Source organism: Cucurbita maxima, unplaced genomic scaffold (assembly GCF_002738345.1).
Source record: "Cucurbita maxima cultivar Rimu unplaced genomic scaffold, Cmax_1.0 Cma_Scf00002, whole genome shotgun sequence".
NCBI lineage: Eukaryota > Viridiplantae > Streptophyta > Magnoliopsida > Cucurbitales > Cucurbitaceae > Cucurbita > Cucurbita maxima.
The window spans coordinates 6,308,567-6,325,474 of record NW_019272018.1 but is presented as its reverse complement, the minus strand read 5'-3'; the positions used below and the strand labels follow the sequence as shown (position 1 = coordinate 6,325,474).

Sequence of the window (16,908 nt, the reverse complement as noted above, 5' to 3'; positions counted from 1 at the left end):
ATTAATTAATTAATTAATTAATTATATATATGGAAAACTGAAACATATTTGGTAAAGTACAGCACCATCATTTTCAACCCCACCATATGAAACTTCTTGCCTTTCCTGAGAGCAGATAAAGAAAAGATTCTGTTATTTTTTAAATAAAATAAATAAATAAATATTTGAATAAAATAATTAGTGTTTGTTTACCGAGAAAATGAGAGAGAAAATAAAGAGGGCGGATTTTGGCGTCCGATTCGCAAGCTTTTCCATGGTCAATTCGAGATCAAACCAATTTCCTTTCCGCGTCTCCCGTTTCTCTCCCTCCTATATTCATCTCTCTCCTCTGCCTCTTCTTCTTCTTCCGGCCTTCATTCGCAAGCTTTCTTTGTTTGATTTCTTCATCTTTTATCTCTGCGCTGTTCATTGATCCTGTTCTTATTGATCTTTACTACGATGTGATTCATTCGCTCTCGGCCCGCCTCGAAGCATTTCACGGCTGGCTTTGAGAATTTCCTCGATCTTGTTGGGGTTTCCTTCGTCGATTGGATTCTCAAGCCGAGCAGCAGCAATGGTGTATGCATCTACTCATAACAAGAACATGCACGCCCTTCTAACAGCCAAACTCACCAAATTGACCCTCCCTTCCTCTTCTTCTTCTCCTCCTCCTCCTCCTCCTCCTCCTCCTTCTTCATCCACGGCCGCCCTTCTTGACTTCGACTTCTCTGACGTATTCGGCCCCACAAATTCCTCTTTACCATCTTTCCCCGGGGACCCACAGCACAATGAACAACAACCAGCGGTCATTCATAACAGATCTCACTCATTTGTGGGTCCGTCTCCACGGTTAACTCCACCTTCTTCCCTTTCTTTTTTCCGAGAAGTTAAGTCACAGATCGAGGAGGAAGAAGATGACCTAGAAATCTCGACTGGCGATGGAGTTCAAAAGGAGAAGGGGGCGGATGAAAGCGAGAATGACGGTGGAGAAAATTCAGAGGGGAAGGTTGGAGTTGGGGATTTCGATATTCTTCGAGTTGTGGGAAAAGGGGCGTTTGGGAAGGTCTTTCTAGTGAGGAAGAAAGGGGATTCGAAAGGAAACGGTCCCAATAATGATGGGATTTACGCCATGAAAGTGATGAGAAAGGATACCATTATAAAGAAGAATCATGTGGATTATATGAAGGCTGAGAGAGATATTCTCACAAAAGTTTCGCACCCTTTCATTGTTCAACTCCGCTACTCTTTCCAGGTTCTAACATTTCTTTCTCTTCTACCTCCTTGATTGCTTAGACGAACTTGTATTTGCTTATCTTTGCGTGTTTGTTTTGATTCGCAGTCCAAATCAAAACTCTATTTGATTCTTGATTTCATAAATGGGGGGCATCTGTTCTTCCATCTGTACCGGCAGGGGATCTTTAGGTACCTTCCAATCTCAGTTAGGAACTTGTTTTTGATACTTTAGGAACCTTGTTTGATCTGGATTATGGGTTGTTTTGATTAGTGAGGATCAGGCAAGGGTCTATGCTGCTGAGATCGTGTCAGCTGTTTCGCATCTTCATGACTGCGGCATTGTGCACCGGGATCTCAAGCCTGAGAACATTCTTATGGATGCTGATGGCCATGTAATGTCATGGCTTTCTTCTTAAATTGTACTAACTAATCAATGTTCTTCCTCTGTTCCTGAATCTTGAATGTTTGTGCAGGTTGTCCTTACGGATTTTGGACTGGCAAAGGAAATTGATGAATCGAGTCGGTCGAATTCGTTGTGTGGAACAACAGAATACATGGCTCCGGAAATCTTGCTTTCTAAAGGTCATAACAAGGATGCTGATTGGTGGAGCGTCGGAGTTCTTTTGTATGAGATGCTTAGTGGCAAGGTACGTGAATGGCGAGTCTGTCCTAAGAATGAGAACTATAGGAATTTCAATGAACCTAGTTTAGAAACTCAACCTCACTTGTGATGCTTGGTGTGAGATCCCACCTCGGTTCGAGAGGGGAAAGAAACATTGCTTATAAGAGTGTGGAAACCTCTTTTTAGCAAAAACAGTGATGCTGACAACAATAGGACCAAAATGGACAATATTTGCTAGCGGTGGGCTTGGGGTCTTACAAATAATATGAGAGTTAGACACTAGGTAGTGTGCCAGTGAAGATGCTGGCTCCCAAGGAGGTTAGATTGTGAAATCCCATGTCGGTTGGAGAGGGGAACGAAACATTCCTTATAAGGGTGTAGAAACGTCTACCTAACAGACGCATTATAAAATCGTGAGACTAACGGTGATACATAACGGGTCAAAGCAAACAATATCTACTAGCGGGTAGGTTTGGTCTGTTATAAATGGTATCAGAGCTAGACACTGGTCCGTGTGCTAGCGAGGACATTATGTCCCCAAGGGGGGTGGATTGTGAGATCCCATATCGGGTGGAGAGGGGAACGAAACATTCCTTATAAATGTATGAAAACCTTTTCCTAACAGACGCGTTTTAAAATTGTGAGGCTAACGATGATATGTAACGGACCAAAGCGGACAATATTTATTAGCGGTGAGCTTGGACTATTAGACTTCGCAACTCTGTATTGGAGTCCCTCGCCACTTTAGCTGATTCATTATCACAATCCGAATGCTTGTGTTTATTGTGGCTGCTGATGTTTGCTTATGTTTTTGACTATATGCAGCCACCATTCACACACGCTAATAGAAAGAAGCTTCAAGAGAGAATAATCAAAGAGAAAGTGAAACTTCCACCATACCTGAGCACTGAAGCTCACTCTTTGCTCAGAGGGGTAAGCTGAGAGAGAACTCCATTTTCGTCTGTAGTAATCTTTATTTTCATGACCGATATAATGGGAGTTCTTGTTCTTCACAGCTATTACAAAAGGATCCCTCTAAAAGATTAGGAAGTGGACCCAACAGAGGGGCGGACATAAAAAATCACAAATGGTTTCGACCTGTGAACTGGAAGAAATTGGAATATAGGGAGCTGCAACCAAAATTCAAGCCGGATGTCAAGGGAAATGACTGCACAGCAAATTTTGATAATTGTTGGACGACGATGGCCCCCGACGACTCGCCAGCTCCAACGCCAACCAACGGAGGACATTTCCACGGATACTCGTATGTTGCTCCAGACCCTTGGCTTTCATCATCTGGATAGATAGATTGGAGATGAGGACGGGGGAATGTTCTTATTATACTATACTGTACTGTACTCTGTACTATACTGGTAAATGCAACTGTATGTACATGTCCTATACTATACTGCCATTTAAGTTATTGCTTACTTCACAATCTCTCCGGTAGTTTCAAATATGTATTCTAAGCTTTCTAGTTCTTTCTCCGTCTCACCATGTGATCAAAAGAATTGGATATGATATGAACATCGCTGCATTTCTTTTTACATGTATACTCTCTCTCAAGTGTTATTTATTTGGATCCATTTCATCTTGTTGCATCACATCACATTATTGATGGATTAGGACTTTGAAAATGTGGAACGTGCATCCATGATTCACTTTGTTTGTCCTCAAAGATTAAAGTCTGAAGTTTGGTGACTATATTCATTCAGATGTCTGGGTTCGGAAATTGTTAAAAACATAGAAAGATAAGATTCCAAACTATAAATTAATACCATAGATGGAGAAAAGAAAAAAAAAAAAGGAAGGAACATTGCAACTCATATGCAGAAATAAGTGAATAGATTCCCCTTTGGAGAAAAAAAAAAAGGAGCATTGAACAATATTAATAAAATAGAAATAATGTTCAAAGAAAACGAGATCAGATTCAAGAGTAGTACAAAGGGATAAACATAGCACATGCTTGAAACTAGGGGGTTCCATTAAATTCTATAAGGTGAGGTTCTGCTACTATTAATTAGAAGCTTTAAATCTCATTTAAATCCTATTCGACCTCGACCACAGGAAAATGGAGTTAGCTTGGATTTCATGCCTAAAATAGACTCAAACTTAGTTAAGAACAATGGTTTCAAAAGGAAGGGTGAGCTAAAGCTCAGAATTCATTGCACAAATTTTTTACATCGAATAAAGGGTATTGAGGATAAGATGAAGAGCACCAAAACCACATAAATATACAGCATACACGGCCCCGATACCCCATATATATCAGAGATAAAGATACGTCAAAACAACAGACAACGGACAGCCATCATGCTCCATCACTGTGGATGTGGAGATCAAAGCCATACTGGGGAATTTTGCCTCCTTCCCTCTTTTTCACATACATCATCGCACCCACCACCCATTTATCCAACTTGGATATTCTTTCCTTCAAACTACAACCGAGCCCACGAGACAACAGTCTTTTCTAATTCTAACAGAGAATAGCGTGTCATTATTTCCGTCAGTAACCAGCTACCGACAAGAACAGCGAAATCATCAAGAATCTAGCTTACACAGATGCCATCAAAAACATGGAGCAACTCCCTTTTAGCCGGTCTGCACTGGATCGATCAGATTCAGTCGCCTAATAATTTCTGTGGTCTCTACCCCATTCTCTCTAATTAAATTGTCAATAACTTTTCCCAGATCTGTAAAATTATCAAGCAGCACTTATGATGCCCTCACCATTATTGAAACTAGGCATGGACTGGAAAGTTGAGAGTCTTGTTGAAGCCTCCCTCTGCTCAGATGTTAATGCAAGGCGAAGAGATAGAGCTGATGACTCCGTTGCTGAGATGGAATTCGTGAGGCCAAGCTTCAGTGGTCCATCTTTTTCTGTGCTTACTTCTCCAGGACCACCACCCTTTTCCATCGGATTCTTGGTTGGAGTGGCAAATGGTGTTGGCCCAAATGAAAATGGCAAAGTTTGCACCGCCGGAATCACATTGTTCTTGGAAATTTTGAGTTGGTTTGATGGAGTTAAGGAATGGGATTGAGAAGCAGTTTCTTGAAGCTGCACCGAATTTTCAACCATAGGAGCAGCCGTGACCTAACAGGAAGGACAGAGGAAAATCAGAGTTATCATGAAAAATCGAACTTTGTTGGGGTTGGTGGGAGGTAAAAAGAGATTTTGGGTTATAACAGTCAAGTCCTTCATTTGTCAACTAAAGAACAGTAGCTAAACAAATCGAAATCAATTACGCAATTTGGTCTTTTAAAGGTCAATGTCCGCCTCTCAGAAAATGTACGACTGAAACAAAATTTCGATCCATCATCATAGAGTAATTCGTCATGGATTTCGTAAATAGCCAGGTTACTTGATTATTTAATCCAGTCATCTAGTTGACTTTCAATCAACGACCATTTTCAACTTGGTCGTCGAAGAATTCGGGATGAAGACCTCCGATCAGTAATCAGATTCAACGATCAAACAGACGCCATATATAAATTGAATAGCAAGTATTCGTAAGTTACCGTGTCCGTCGTGATGTCAAAAAGACTAGATCTACGGCGACGGCGATTTAGATTGCTCCGGCGAAGATAGTATTTCTGAGCGTGGCTAGCGACCTGAGTTGGGGTGCGAGTCTTAACAAAGTTCCTAGAAATTCCTCTCCAATCCCCCTTCCCCACTTGTTGCAGTCCAATTAAAAACAGCTTGTGCTCCTCCTCAGTCCAAGGCACACCTATTACCATCGACACAGTAATTTCAGTACGAAAACTCCAGTTTCTTTCCGTACGTTCCGATCACATAACAGAGCTACTCTACTACTCAGTTAAATATATCGAAAAATTGAACAATAAATAAACCAGAAGAAGCAGGAGGAAAAGAACCAGAAACCAGAAGAAAGACAGAGACAGAAGGCGATCGGAGATCCGATGCTCAGTCGTACCTCGCTTGCGCTCACGTTCGCGGTTCCCACAGGCGTTGGGAACAGCATCATCCGCAGAGGCATAACCAGCGGCTACAACATCTTTGTGATTGACGGAAACGGGGTCGTTCATATTATCGTTGGCGATTACATCGGCGGCCTTATGCGGTTGCTCGTACTGCGACAGATTATTCAAACTCACACTCTTCCTCATCGAATCCACCACCACTCTGACACCAAACAGCATGATCACACCAGGACCTCCGCCACCGATCTCGGTGGCGGCGGATTCGTTGACGGCGGCGGTGATGCTTCGCATGATCACGTGGAGACGAGGACGATGAACACAGGGTTGACAGCGAAAAGGTTTGTGAAAAGCATAAAAGTGGAGAGTGAAACTTGGCGGATACGAATGAGGGAGCGAATTGCAGAGAGAGGCAGGTGTATATATAGGAGGAAGGGGAAAGAGACGAAGCTCAAGCTGCACACGCGGCACGTGGTGGTCGCTGCAGACACGCCTCAGGATAAAACGTGTTGATTCTAATATTATATATTTCTCGGATAAATAAAAAAATAACCAATATTAATTAATATAACTATTTAAACATATACCATTTATTCCTTACATTATGAAATTGGATCTATATTTCAAATTGCAATATATAATTATTTCTTATGTGTTAATAGATATGGTCTACTTTAGCTCGTTGCATATTGTCGTCGTCCTCAAGATTTTAAAACGCGTCTACTAAGGACAGATTTCCACACCTTTATAAGGAATGTTTCGTTCCCTTCTTCCACCCATGTGGGATCTCACAATCCACCCATTGAGTCCAGAGTTCTCGTTAACACACCACCTGATGTTTGGCTCTAATACCATTTGTAACCATTCAAGCCCACTACTAACAAATATTGTCAGCTTTGACTCGTTATATATCATCATTAGCCTCATGGTTTAAAATGCGTCTATTACAGAGAAGTTTTCACACTTTTATAAGCATTGTTTCATTCCCCTGTTCAACTGATGTGAGATCTCACATTTACCATCAAACATCATCTCCTTCATCAACTCTTTTATCGAGACACTATATTACCTCGACCCATGATAACTTTTTTTTTTTTTATTGATTTGACGATTGAATTTCTCTATAAGTGAAAAAATGATGAGTGAGAGGAAGATTGGAAAGACTTCCATTTCTGCCCCTAAACATCTCTATTTTTTTTTTTTTTTTTTTTAATTAACTTACGTCATTAAAAATATAACAAAATTCAAAGAGCATTTTAAAATAGTACTATGAATATTATAAGTTCAGTAAGTATATAATATAATTATTATCTAATATGTGAACTCCGATACCTCAACATTTGGTATCTCTTCACGCATCTCAAAGAACCTTTTTTCAGAAAAAAAAAATTGAAATGATAATAAAAATAGATATAATGTCCTTATCCTATATTATTAATAAATAATAAATATTGGATTAAATAATATAATAAAACTGCGACTTATTAATAAATAAATATATATATACACTTTGATTAATTATATTATAACTAGTTTATTAAAATTTGGTAAGCTAAATTATATATTTAAAACATTGGATTAAATAATATAAGTTCCAAACTAAGAGATTAAAAAGATAATTCTATTTTTAAAAGGAAAATAAAATCATGTAACACTTCCCGTGTTAACCCACGTGTAAATGAACTTTGACCACATCAACGATCCAACGGCTCCTGGTGGCCGGCCAAATGGCGCCCGCGAGGCGCCAAAAGAGAGCGAAATACCGGTTTTAGGGTTCACGCGGGTACGTGACTGGGGGATCTGATGGTGGCAATTTAGTAAGACCGTAAAAGCGAGGATTTGATCTGTTCTCAAATTTTGAACTTCGTCGTCTTCGTCTCGGCTTCCGTCTGAAAGTCTACGGAAATGTTTCAATATGGGTGATTTCGAGGTAATTTTGCTGTTAAGATTTTCAATAAATCAACTCAATATAGGCTTTCTGCTCCTTTGATTCTTTTTCTCATTTCGGAATGTTTTGATTTTGTTTGTGTTTCTCTTTTTCGAAGTTTAATCTTGTTGGTTATTGGATGCTTAGATGTCGACGGCCTTGAAGAAGGCCTGTGCGTATGAGGCCGCAATACGGCAAGAGAAGCGGTGGCGTTGGTCACGGTTTTTGAGAAGAAAGGTATTCTGTTTTGATAGGAATTTTTTTCACGAATAAGGATGAAGCGCTTCTGATGCTTGTTAGACGCCCAAAGAATACTGGATTCTTTGATTTTGTCTAGTGTTTTTCGTATGTCTGTGCTATTTAGAGATTTTTAGGGCTCATATTTGGTAACTGGTACAAATGTTTATATAACCGTTACCTACTTCGGTTTCTGGTGTTGATTTCCTGAAAAGATTGTTCGAAGACACTTTTTCGGTCTTCTTTTATTCTGTGCGCTGTATGGAGGAAATCAGGTGTTTAACACTTATCATTGTTGAGGATTACTAGGAATGAGTCCCATGTTGATTAATTTAGTGGAAGATCGTGGGTTTATAAGTGAGGAATACTATCTCCATTGATTTGAGGCCTTTTGGGGAAACCCAAAGTAAATCCACGAGAGCTTATGATCAAAGTGGACAATATCATACCATTGTGGAGAGTCGTGATTCCTAATATGGTATCAGAGTCATGCCCTAAAGTTAGCCATGACAATAGAATCCTCAAATATCGAACAAAGATTGTGAGCCTCGAAGGTGTAGTAAAAAAGTGACTAAAGTGTCAGAACAAAGGGTGTAATTTGTTCGAGGGCTCCAGAGAAAGGAATCGAGCCTCGATTAAGGGGAGGCTGTCCGAGAGCTCCATAAGCCTCAGGGGAGGCTTATAGTGTACTTTGTTCGAGGGAAGGATTGTTGAGGATTATTGGGAGTAAGTCCCACATTGGTTAATTTAGTGGAAGATCATGGGTTTATAAGTGAGGAATACTATCTCCATTGGTTTGAGGCCTTTTGGGGAAGCCCAAAGTAAAGCCATGAGAGCTTATGCTCAAAGTGGACAATATCATACCATTGTGGAGAGTCGTGATTCCTAACCGTCATTGTGTGATCTTGTGATCCCTTATGTAATAATCTAGTACCTTTCTATTATGATTTACTCTACTATGGCTGTGCAACTTTTTGTAATTTCAGTGGTTTACTTTAGTCTCAGATTGGAGAACCAGACGCTGTAGTGATAATCAAAGATATTGGGTAAGAGTTGCGAGAAGTTACAAGTAAATTGGAGAAAGTGATGAACAGGAAATACAAACTGTGAATGAGAATAAATTGGTGGGAAATATTACTACCAAGATAGACATATCATTACGGCCTCAGAATTCTATTGGTCGTAGTGAGTCCACGATTATCTTAAATGGTACTCCTCTGGAACAAGCGACATCTCATGACTTGTGGAATGGACATGTCAGGTAAGTGTATGTTAAAGGTGCACGTGGGACTGACTTTTCCTTTAATAAAATGAGTAGCAATAAAGCAGAACCTTTTAGAAATTACTATACTTACATAGAAATCTGTTCTGTTGAAAATCTATTTTCTTGGACAGGCTAATGATTCCTCTCATGAAATACTTAGCAGAACTGCAGAAGAGATGAGAAAACCTAAGCGACATGAGCAAACGTGTGTGTTGAATATGAACGTGATGCAGAAAGATGATACTGATACTTGAGTGAGACTTTTCAGAAAAAGAAAAAGAGTACTCAGACATGGGATTAAATATTATCCTTTAAACAGGTCAGCCATGAGAATGTACGAAATATCAGTCTTTTATTTCTCCAAAATTCCATTATTAAATATCAGTTGTCAGTCAGCCGGTAATTCTTCTATGATGATGATCACGATACTTATACTCTGAATTATAAAACTAGAGAAGATAAAAATATAGATAGAATCTGCAATCTTAGAAAAGCTCTCCAAATCAGGTCCTTTACTAGCGAGGCCATGGAAATACATTATCACCTGTTCTTCGTTGCTTTGGAATTCCATTTTCAGATAACTTTAATCAATCGAGGGAAAGTGTTTACACCGCATGTAGATGCCAAAAGTGATATAGGAGCCAGTGAAACCTTTTAGAATGCTTACACTCTACAGACAATGAAATTGTCGTAGATAAGTTGGATATGATTTAGCCTGGAATTTTTGTACTTCGAAAGTTTGAATCCAGCTTGCGAAACTGATATTGAAACTGTTAATGGCTTGTTAACTAAGTTTGAGAGAACTGCTTCTGATTTGAATGATGACTTCCACAGGCAATGTTTAAACCTTTACTTTCTCAAGCACTCAATTTGTAGAAAGCACAAGGACTTGCTGAATAATTCAGATGGTAATTCTTCTTGAAATTGGAGCATTTAAAAAGGAAGATGGGGACGGTAGAGACTTAGAACTGAAGCTTCATGGTTGAAATATCTTAAGACAGTCGGCAACCACCATGCTTAGCACGTCAGGTTGGTTGTTTTTCTTTTTTGAAATTCTATTGCGCTACTATAATTTATTACCTCATAGTTATATCTTTATTTAATAATTTAATTTGAAACTCACTAGAAAGCTCTTGAATACTGTGCTGGAAATTGTGCTCTGCCTGAAATGGAGCCTTACGGTCCAGACCATTTTATTTGCACTTCGAATCTCTAGTTCTTAATACATTCTCACAATAAAATTCTGTTGCTCATCAGATAATTATGCTACATTCTGACCTTTTCCTAAATTTGTTCACCTCATCAGTTTATTTTGATCCATCATATTGAGCAATCAATGAGCTGGATAAAGTCTGCATTCTGTTCAATTTTTAGGTATAAAACAAGATGAACACTTTCCAAAGTTGGATTTTACCATAAAACATGTAAGTTCTATCTCTGAGGTAATTCAGTGGTCGTGAATTCGTAATGTCCTAGTGAATGATTCAAGAGTCTTTTAGTCATGTTTAAATCTTGAAGGTTGTTATATTCAATAATTGTAGTTATGTTTAGCTGCTTCTCCCTTTTCCATCGTTAGAATAGAGTTGTTTCTTTCCCTTCCCAAGCGTTTTAATGTGCAAATGAGACTGCTCTTCCATTCGCATTGGCTGAGTATCCGTCAAGTGAGGGTTGATTGACACTTTCAAACATTGTTTTGGATAGGCAATAGTCATTTTATAGTCAACAGGAGCGAGTTAAAGAAAAAGAAGCTTAGCGTTTATGGATACCATTTCCTTGCTGTCCCAAATTCCAACACTCTCAATTTGGAAAGTTGAAGTACTACAAAATGTTGAAATTCTCTATTGCACGATGTGTCTGGACTCTTGAGGGGGCTTAAACACAATGGAGAGATTACAAGCAAGTTGTCCATTCATGGCCTTACAACCAAGTGGAGACAAAGATTATATGGAGGAACACCGATAAAGCAATTACTTGGAGTTTATGGCTTGAAAGAATTATCGAATTTCCTTGAGAGGGATGGACTCTAGTTGGCAAAATTTGAATGCCCCTCCTAGACTTCCATTTCCCTTCCAGTTTTTCTTGCGATTTACGCTTATTTGGATGCCTTTCTGCTTACTCCTTCTAGGGGGATAGATTGATTCCTCTTCTTCTTCTTTTTTTTAATCTAAACTTATCTTTATATTTTTCATCTCAGCCTCTTTGTAGACTTTTCTTCAACGTCTCTCAGCTTTTCCCCCCTTTGAGTTCCTCTTTATAAAATTGAAAATATAAACTGCCTACCATAGCTTTTAAGCTGTCAAAAGTGTAGTTTTATTGTGTTAAAAAAAATTAGTTAAGCTTTTGGGAATTTTTATGTAGTTCCAAATTCGTCACCTTTATGTAAGGAGGAAGAAAAGAGTGCAAGATCACAGGTTCGTCTCAAAAAAAGAATATGAAAGAAGAAGCTTAAGTAGATAATAATTTTTTAGTCCAGTGGTCGAACTTTTCAGCCTAAAGTGAGCATCTTATCCTGTCTGGTAGCGAAGTTAGTGGCAGGCCACAAGGCCTTCAAAGTATCGTCCGTAGAGCATGCCTCTGCATTGCCTTTTTCTTTCTTTCTTTCTTTTTTTTTTTTTTTTTTTTTTTTTTTTTTTTTTTTTTTTTTATTTTTTTTTTTTTTTTATTTTTTTTTTTTTTTTATTTTTTTTTTTTTTTTATTTTTTTTTTTTTTTTATTTTTTTTTTTTTTTTATTTTTTTTTTTTTTTTATTTTTTTTTTTTTTTTATTTTTTTTTTTTTTTTATTTTTTTTTTTTTTTTATTTTTTTTTTTTTTTTATTTTTTTTTTTTTTTTATTTTTTTTTTTTTTTTATTTTTTTTTTTTTTTTATTTTTTTTTTTTTTTTATTTTTTTTTTTTTTTTATTTTTTTTTTTTTTTTATTTTTTTTTTTTTTTTATTTTTTTTTTTTTTTTATTTTTTTTTTTTTTTTTTTTTTTTTTTTTTTTTTTTTTTTTTTTTTTTAATTTTATTATTTCATGGATAATTGCTGCTTTTTATCTTGTTCTTTCTAACATTTCATTTTTTACCCTGACTGGCAATTAGATGAGTTTAGGGGGTTTCTTATACCGACTGTTCATATTAGTTAAACATGAAGAAACAAGATCGAAAAGTTCTGATCATATAACTGAACTATAAGATCTGAATTTGAAGCATAAGTTTCTTGATTTTTGGAAGTAGGCTTCTTTAGTATAAGTAATATAGCGTTTGTTAGTTAATAAACACACTATGAACTAGAGGGGAGGGGTGAGGCCTTATCCCCATGCATCTTCCTTCCTTCCTTCCTTCCTTCCTTCTGTATAGTCTTCTTTTTTAAGAAATACATTATATTGCTGAAGTGTTCACAAAGCATTGCTTAACATGATGAATAAGTATTGTATGAATATGAAGGTATTACACTTAATGGTCCTTTCATATTAGTCCATATCTTATGTGTGTGTTTTTCCTTCTTTCTGCACTTAAAACCCAAATGGAGTACATCTGTAAGCTAAGTGTAGAAAGGTTTGTTGATTGTGGGTCGAACGTGAACATAATAAAGATCAAATTTGGTGGGGAAATTAAATAAGGGCTAAGAGAATTCTCAAATGTGAAAGAAATCATTAAAGAATTTTCTGACAGCTTGATCCAGGCAAAAATGGTGGCAGTGTTATGTACAATACAGAACTGGATATGGTTGGAGGAAGAAACCCCTCCATTTATTTTTAAGATAGTTTTGAGTGAGCTGTAATGTTCACTACATCTAACTTTTAATGTATAAAAGGCTATAAATTGCAGAAAAACATCATAATCATCAACCGCATATTTGTACTCTTTTCCACTTTTTAAGCATTGTTTCAACCATTTCGGTATAATTATAATTTGTACTCTTTTCCACTTATACCGAAAGCTGTAATGTTCACCACAATTTTTTTTTTTTTTTCTTTTCTTTCTGGTTCATCTGTACGTATCAGTAATCACCATTTCGGTATAAACTTCTTGATTATAATTTCCAGAAAACAAATAACAATAGAAGAAACGGAAATTCAACTTCGTAACTCATTGAAAATTTTCAGATCACTTGGCTCTTGAACATACCAGAGATAAACCCACGTTGGAATGGATTTGATTGCTTCAGCAACACAAATCATGTTTAGCTGCTGTCTCATCCATCGCTAGGGTTCCAAGGGGATGCTTCAGATTCCCATGGCAAAGGAAAGTGAAAATTTATAGCTGTAAGCCTGTATTATAAACCAAGTAAAAACTGTTTGAAGTTCAGTAAATACCATATTCGGCCATCTAAAAGCTATTAGCATATGATGTGGGAAGGAGGAGAAAGATTCGAGCGCATAGAAATTTGCATATGAACAAAGAAAAAAAAAGAAAGAGTGATGAAGCTTAAAGTAAAATAAAAGAGAACGAATTCAGTTCAGAATTTACTCTTTAGTGCCTCCTAGTCAAATCGTTCAAGGAAGTGCTGGCATCGGAGACAACCCTGGATTCACCTTGCCTCACAGCCAATGGATTCACTATGAAGCCACCCCTTCGCTGGACCTGAAAGCTATGATTCTCCAAATTTATAGATCCAGCATCCCCATTAGTTCCATGGCGATCACCTTTGCTACGCATTGGAGCCAGTGGAGTTACACCACTGGGAATTGCAAACTTTGGTGTTGAACCTCTGCCATTTGCTCTCTTACAGAACCTTGAGCTAAAAAAATCAGCTCCAGGCAGCATGCAACATGTGATTCTGGGGGTGTTGGCATTAGACATCCTTCCAGTTGATGCAGCCAGATCATATGAGATCTCATCTAATGCCAGTTCCAGACCATGCACACGCGTCTCCAGGGATCTCATTCCATTCTGTGAACTCCCAATGAAGTTCTAAATGGTGGATTAGACAAAACACAGGTGAGATATATTGCGGCGAATAATCGATATATTGAACATTGCAAATAATCAAGCGCTGACAGTAATAGACAACGCAATTTTGAAGTTGGACAGAAAATTGTACTTCAATAAGAAATATACTCAGTGATCTGTCCTTTGGAGTTGTCATATTCCAGATTTGAACATCCTTGTTCTCTGTTTTTTTTGCCTTTTTGATGATACACCTTGTTTTATGTACTATGTGCCTTGAATATTTCATTTTGGATTCAATGTTCTATGTGCTTGTCGTCAATTGATTTCCAGTAGTCTAATGATTCCAATTTCCAAGGAGCGATTTACTATATTGATGCATGCATATGCCTTGCATGATTATCATCTTTAGAATGGGACAATGAGGAAAATATACGACTTAACTGAGGGCATGAATCAAGCATAAAGAAATGAAAATAAAATTCAACTTCAACACATTTCTTCCAGACTAAGAGTAAAGTTTTTCAGGATTTGGTGCCAACCTGGAGGATATCTAGAAGATTGGATTGCTTCTTTTCTATTTGATTAAGCTGATTACGGATCAAATGCAATTCTTCAGAGTCTTTGTGGTTCCTGTGCAGATCGTCGGTTGCATTACTTGCTACAACAGTCGATTCAGGGCCCTCCTCGGGACAGGGAACTACGCGAGATCCAGACCTGAACCCACCGAATTTAATTATCTTATCGTCAGAAATCTTATTGAAGAGTGCCCGTTTTGTTTCTGGTTTCGAAATCTTGGTGTTTTCACTAAACCTTCTATCTGGTATGTATTCATCTCTTTCCTTCAGATCTCCTGAGGGAGACTTCCTAACAGAGACTTCCACCTTCCAGTCCAGAGGCTTCTTACGCTCAACCTTTTGGAACATTGACAAACTTGTTTTCTGGTCACCGCCGTTCGAAGCGCTTCTCCTTCTCGTCGTCGTCGCAGACGAGGCATCGGGTGGTGTAGACCTGCCAACCAGGCTACTATTTTTCCTCGGAAGAGGAGCATCAAGACAAGCAGAAGAAATATTCTTGGATCCAGGTAGATAACGTCCATCACTAGCGATTTCTAAAACATAATGAAAGACCAAAATGATCAGACGAGTGTTAACAATTTCAAAAGACATGCAGGAAATTAGCAAAACATTTACTGAAGATAATGTTAAAACATGCTACCTTTCGAGGAGGATTGGGAATAAGGTGCAGACGCCTCATCCGAGAGATCAGGAATCTGCTTCCATGCCTCCAGCATCTGACTCATCGCCTCCCGTACGGCCTTGACCTATATCAAAAATTTAGAAAAACAAGATCATATATCTGAATTCGATTCATAACTAATTTTTAAACCCATTAAAAAATTGAAACCTTATCGAATCGCCGACTCTCGAACGTTTTCAAGCAACCGGCCTTAAATTCCGCCAGAGCATCCCTCTCCACGACTGCTAGTTTACCCAGCGCCTCCGCCGCTGATTTTCTCGCCGCCCAATCCTCACTGCTAAGGATTGTAACCAAGCACGGGACCAAAATTTTCAGAGCTCCATTTCCGAAAGCTCCATCCAATCCAATAATACTCCCGATCATTGTCAAGAGTGCCGCCTTTGCCTTGAAACTCTCGCATTTCAAAAGCTTCTCAAATCTCGGCAAGAGTTTGCCGAGCTTAAGCAGATCCGGTTCCGGTGCTGCATCAATTGCCGAAGCCAAAGACAAAGCCGCCCCGATCTGCGAATTGGAATCCTGCTCCGTGAAAAGCGAATCAGTTAAAGGCTTCAAAAACGTCGAAAACGGCGGTTTAGTGACATTAGAAGCTAATGCCGCTACAGAGCTAACGCACGCGGATCGAACTGACGAATCAGGATCGCGGAACCGGCGAGTAATATTGGAGAGAATCTTCGCAAGGTAAGGAGAAAGATAATTTCCATGAGTCTCTGAGAGAACAGCAAAGAGACGAACGCATTGCTTCCTCACCAGCGATTTATCCGAGGCATCAATGGCGTATATACAGGAAAGGAAAATCGGCAAGGAACTAACGTCAAGACTCCGAGCAATAGATTCAAGCTCGGATGCAGCAAGAGAATAGGTATCTCGGTCGGAAAGCTTGGTGAGGCACGAGAGAATCCGAAGCTTCAGGCTCTGTGTCACGGAGGCGGAGAGAGGCATGGCGAATGGAATTGTAGACGGATACAGAGTCAGACCTCAGGAGCGAAGACGCTCGAAATTCCGGCAACATTGCCGGACAGAACCCGGTAGGTATAAATGTTTCTCGCGGGGAGTAGGGGAAGAAGATGTTGTCGTGTGGAGAAATAAGCAAGAGTGAGAAAACGCGGGTGCGGCATTAAATTATATCTCATATAATTAACTTATAAACCTAAATTCTAAATTCTGCATTAAATTAATCATAAATTTATACTTCACACATATTTACATTTATTTCTCTCATAACCTTCAAATAAATAAGGAAAAATAAAAATAAAAATAAATTCTTCATTCTTTTTCTTTTTTTTTTCTTTATATTTAAATTATTTAAATTTATTTTCTACTTTGAAATCGGATCAAAATAATATTTTAACTAAAAATCTTTTTTTTTCTAAATTAAAAAAAAAAAAAAAAAAAAACTATTGATTTATATTATTTAATTTAGGTAGAATATGTTAGGTTTGTCGGCCCATTTTCGGTCAAAAGAAAGCCCAAATGAGTTGGACATAATAAACGACGTAGTTTCATTCGTTGTTTAGAGCCATTTTGACAAGGGTGGGCAAGGCCGGGAATTTAGGAAAACGGAGGGATATTTTGGTAA

The 16,908-nt window shown here is 38.1% G+C and overlaps 3 protein-coding genes and 1 long non-coding RNA gene across 11 annotated transcripts; 2 read left to right on the top strand and 2 right to left on the bottom strand.

Moving 5' to 3' along the window:
- Positions 1-307: 307 nt before the first annotated feature.
- On the top strand, positions 308-3,384 carry LOC111471181 (serine/threonine-protein kinase AtPK2/AtPK19-like). The gene is made up of 6 exons (XM_023116882.1): positions 308-1,231; positions 1,319-1,401; positions 1,484-1,604; positions 1,686-1,859; positions 2,660-2,767; positions 2,851-3,384. Exons 1-6 carry the CDS (start codon positions 554-556, stop codon positions 3,136-3,138), a joined length of 1,452 nt encoding a protein of 483 aa, XP_022972650.1. The 5' UTR covers positions 308-553; the 3' UTR covers positions 3,139-3,384.
- Positions 3,385-3,962: 578 nt separating this feature from the next.
- On the bottom strand, positions 3,963-6,179 carry LOC111471376 (transcription factor MYB1R1-like). The gene is made up of 3 exons (XM_023117098.1): positions 5,770-6,179; positions 5,354-5,562; positions 3,963-4,928 (listed from the first exon to the last, which is right to left on the bottom strand). Exons 1-3 carry the CDS (start codon positions 6,065-6,067, stop codon positions 4,539-4,541), a joined length of 897 nt encoding a protein of 298 aa, XP_022972866.1. The 5' UTR covers positions 6,068-6,179; the 3' UTR covers positions 3,963-4,538.
- A 1,379-nt stretch (positions 6,180-7,558) lies between these two features.
- Positions 7,559-14,684, top strand: LOC111471623. 6 transcript variants are annotated; one of them, XR_002715224.1, is made up of 6 exons: positions 7,559-7,703; positions 7,848-7,937; positions 8,937-9,198; positions 9,333-9,535; positions 10,036-10,230; positions 13,289-13,507. It is a non-coding gene; the product is annotated as an uncharacterized LOC111471623 (long non-coding RNA). The 6 variants fall into 6 exon arrangements; XR_002715219.1 differs by lacking the exon at positions 13,289-13,507 and adding an exon at positions 14,601-14,684 and having other exon boundaries at positions 7,561-7,703; positions 9,333-9,520; XR_002715222.1 differs by lacking the exon at positions 13,289-13,507 and adding an exon at positions 12,855-13,062 and having other exon boundaries at positions 7,561-7,703; positions 9,333-9,520.
- On the bottom strand, positions 13,181-16,461 carry LOC111470914 (TORTIFOLIA1-like protein 3). Of its 3 annotated transcripts, XM_023116585.1 has the most exons (6): positions 15,480-16,461; positions 15,291-15,396; positions 14,886-15,183; positions 14,615-14,789; positions 13,653-14,096; positions 13,181-13,476 (listed from the first exon to the last, which is right to left on the bottom strand). In XM_023116585.1, the coding sequence occupies exons 1-5, from the start codon at positions 16,269-16,271 to the stop codon at positions 13,656-13,658; spliced, it is 1,812 nt and encodes a 603-aa protein (XP_022972353.1). In that variant the 5' UTR covers positions 16,272-16,461; the 3' UTR covers positions 13,181-13,476; positions 13,653-13,655. The 3 variants fall into 3 exon arrangements, with proteins under 3 accessions (XP_022972353.1, XP_022972337.1, XP_022972345.1); XM_023116569.1 differs by having other exon boundaries at positions 14,615-15,183; XM_023116577.1 differs by having other exon boundaries at positions 13,181-13,453; positions 14,615-15,183.
- Between the last annotated feature and the right edge of the window lie 447 nt (positions 16,462-16,908).

Bases quoted from the DNA above. Each gene is read 5' to 3' on its own strand.
- LOC111471181 (XM_023116882.1), top strand. From the start codon at position 554: ATGGTGTATGCATCTACTCATAACAAGAACATGCACGCCCTTCTAACA. The intron at 1,402-1,483 runs GTACCTTCCAAT...TGTTTTGATTAG, and splicing joins TACCGGCAGGGGATCTTTAG to TGAGGATCAGGCAAGGGTCT. The intron at 2,768-2,850 runs GTAAGCTGAGAG...TGTTCTTCACAG, and splicing joins CTCACTCTTTGCTCAGAGGG to CTATTACAAAAGGATCCCTC.
- LOC111470914 (XM_023116569.1), bottom strand. From the start codon at position 16,271: ATGCCTCTCTCCGCCTCCGTGACACAGAGCCTGAAGCTTCGGATTCTC. The intron at 15,397-15,479 runs GTTTCAATTTTT...TTTTTGATATAG, and splicing joins AGAGTCGGCGATTCGATAAG to GTCAAGGCCGTACGGGAGGC. The intron at 14,097-14,614 runs GTTGGCACCAAA...TCCACCATTTAG, and splicing joins ATCTTCTAGATATCCTCCAG to AACTTCATTGGGAGTTCACA.
- LOC111471376 (XM_023117098.1), bottom strand. From the start codon at position 6,067: ATGCGAAGCATCACCGCCGCCGTCAACGAATCCGCCGCCACCGAGATC. The intron at 5,563-5,769 runs GTACGACTGAGC...CGATGGTAATAG, and splicing joins CGAACGTGAGCGCAAGCGAG to GTGTGCCTTGGACTGAGGAG. The intron at 4,929-5,353 runs GTAACTTACGAA...CCTTCCTGTTAG, and splicing joins TTGACATCACGACGGACACG to GTCACGGCTGCTCCTATGGT.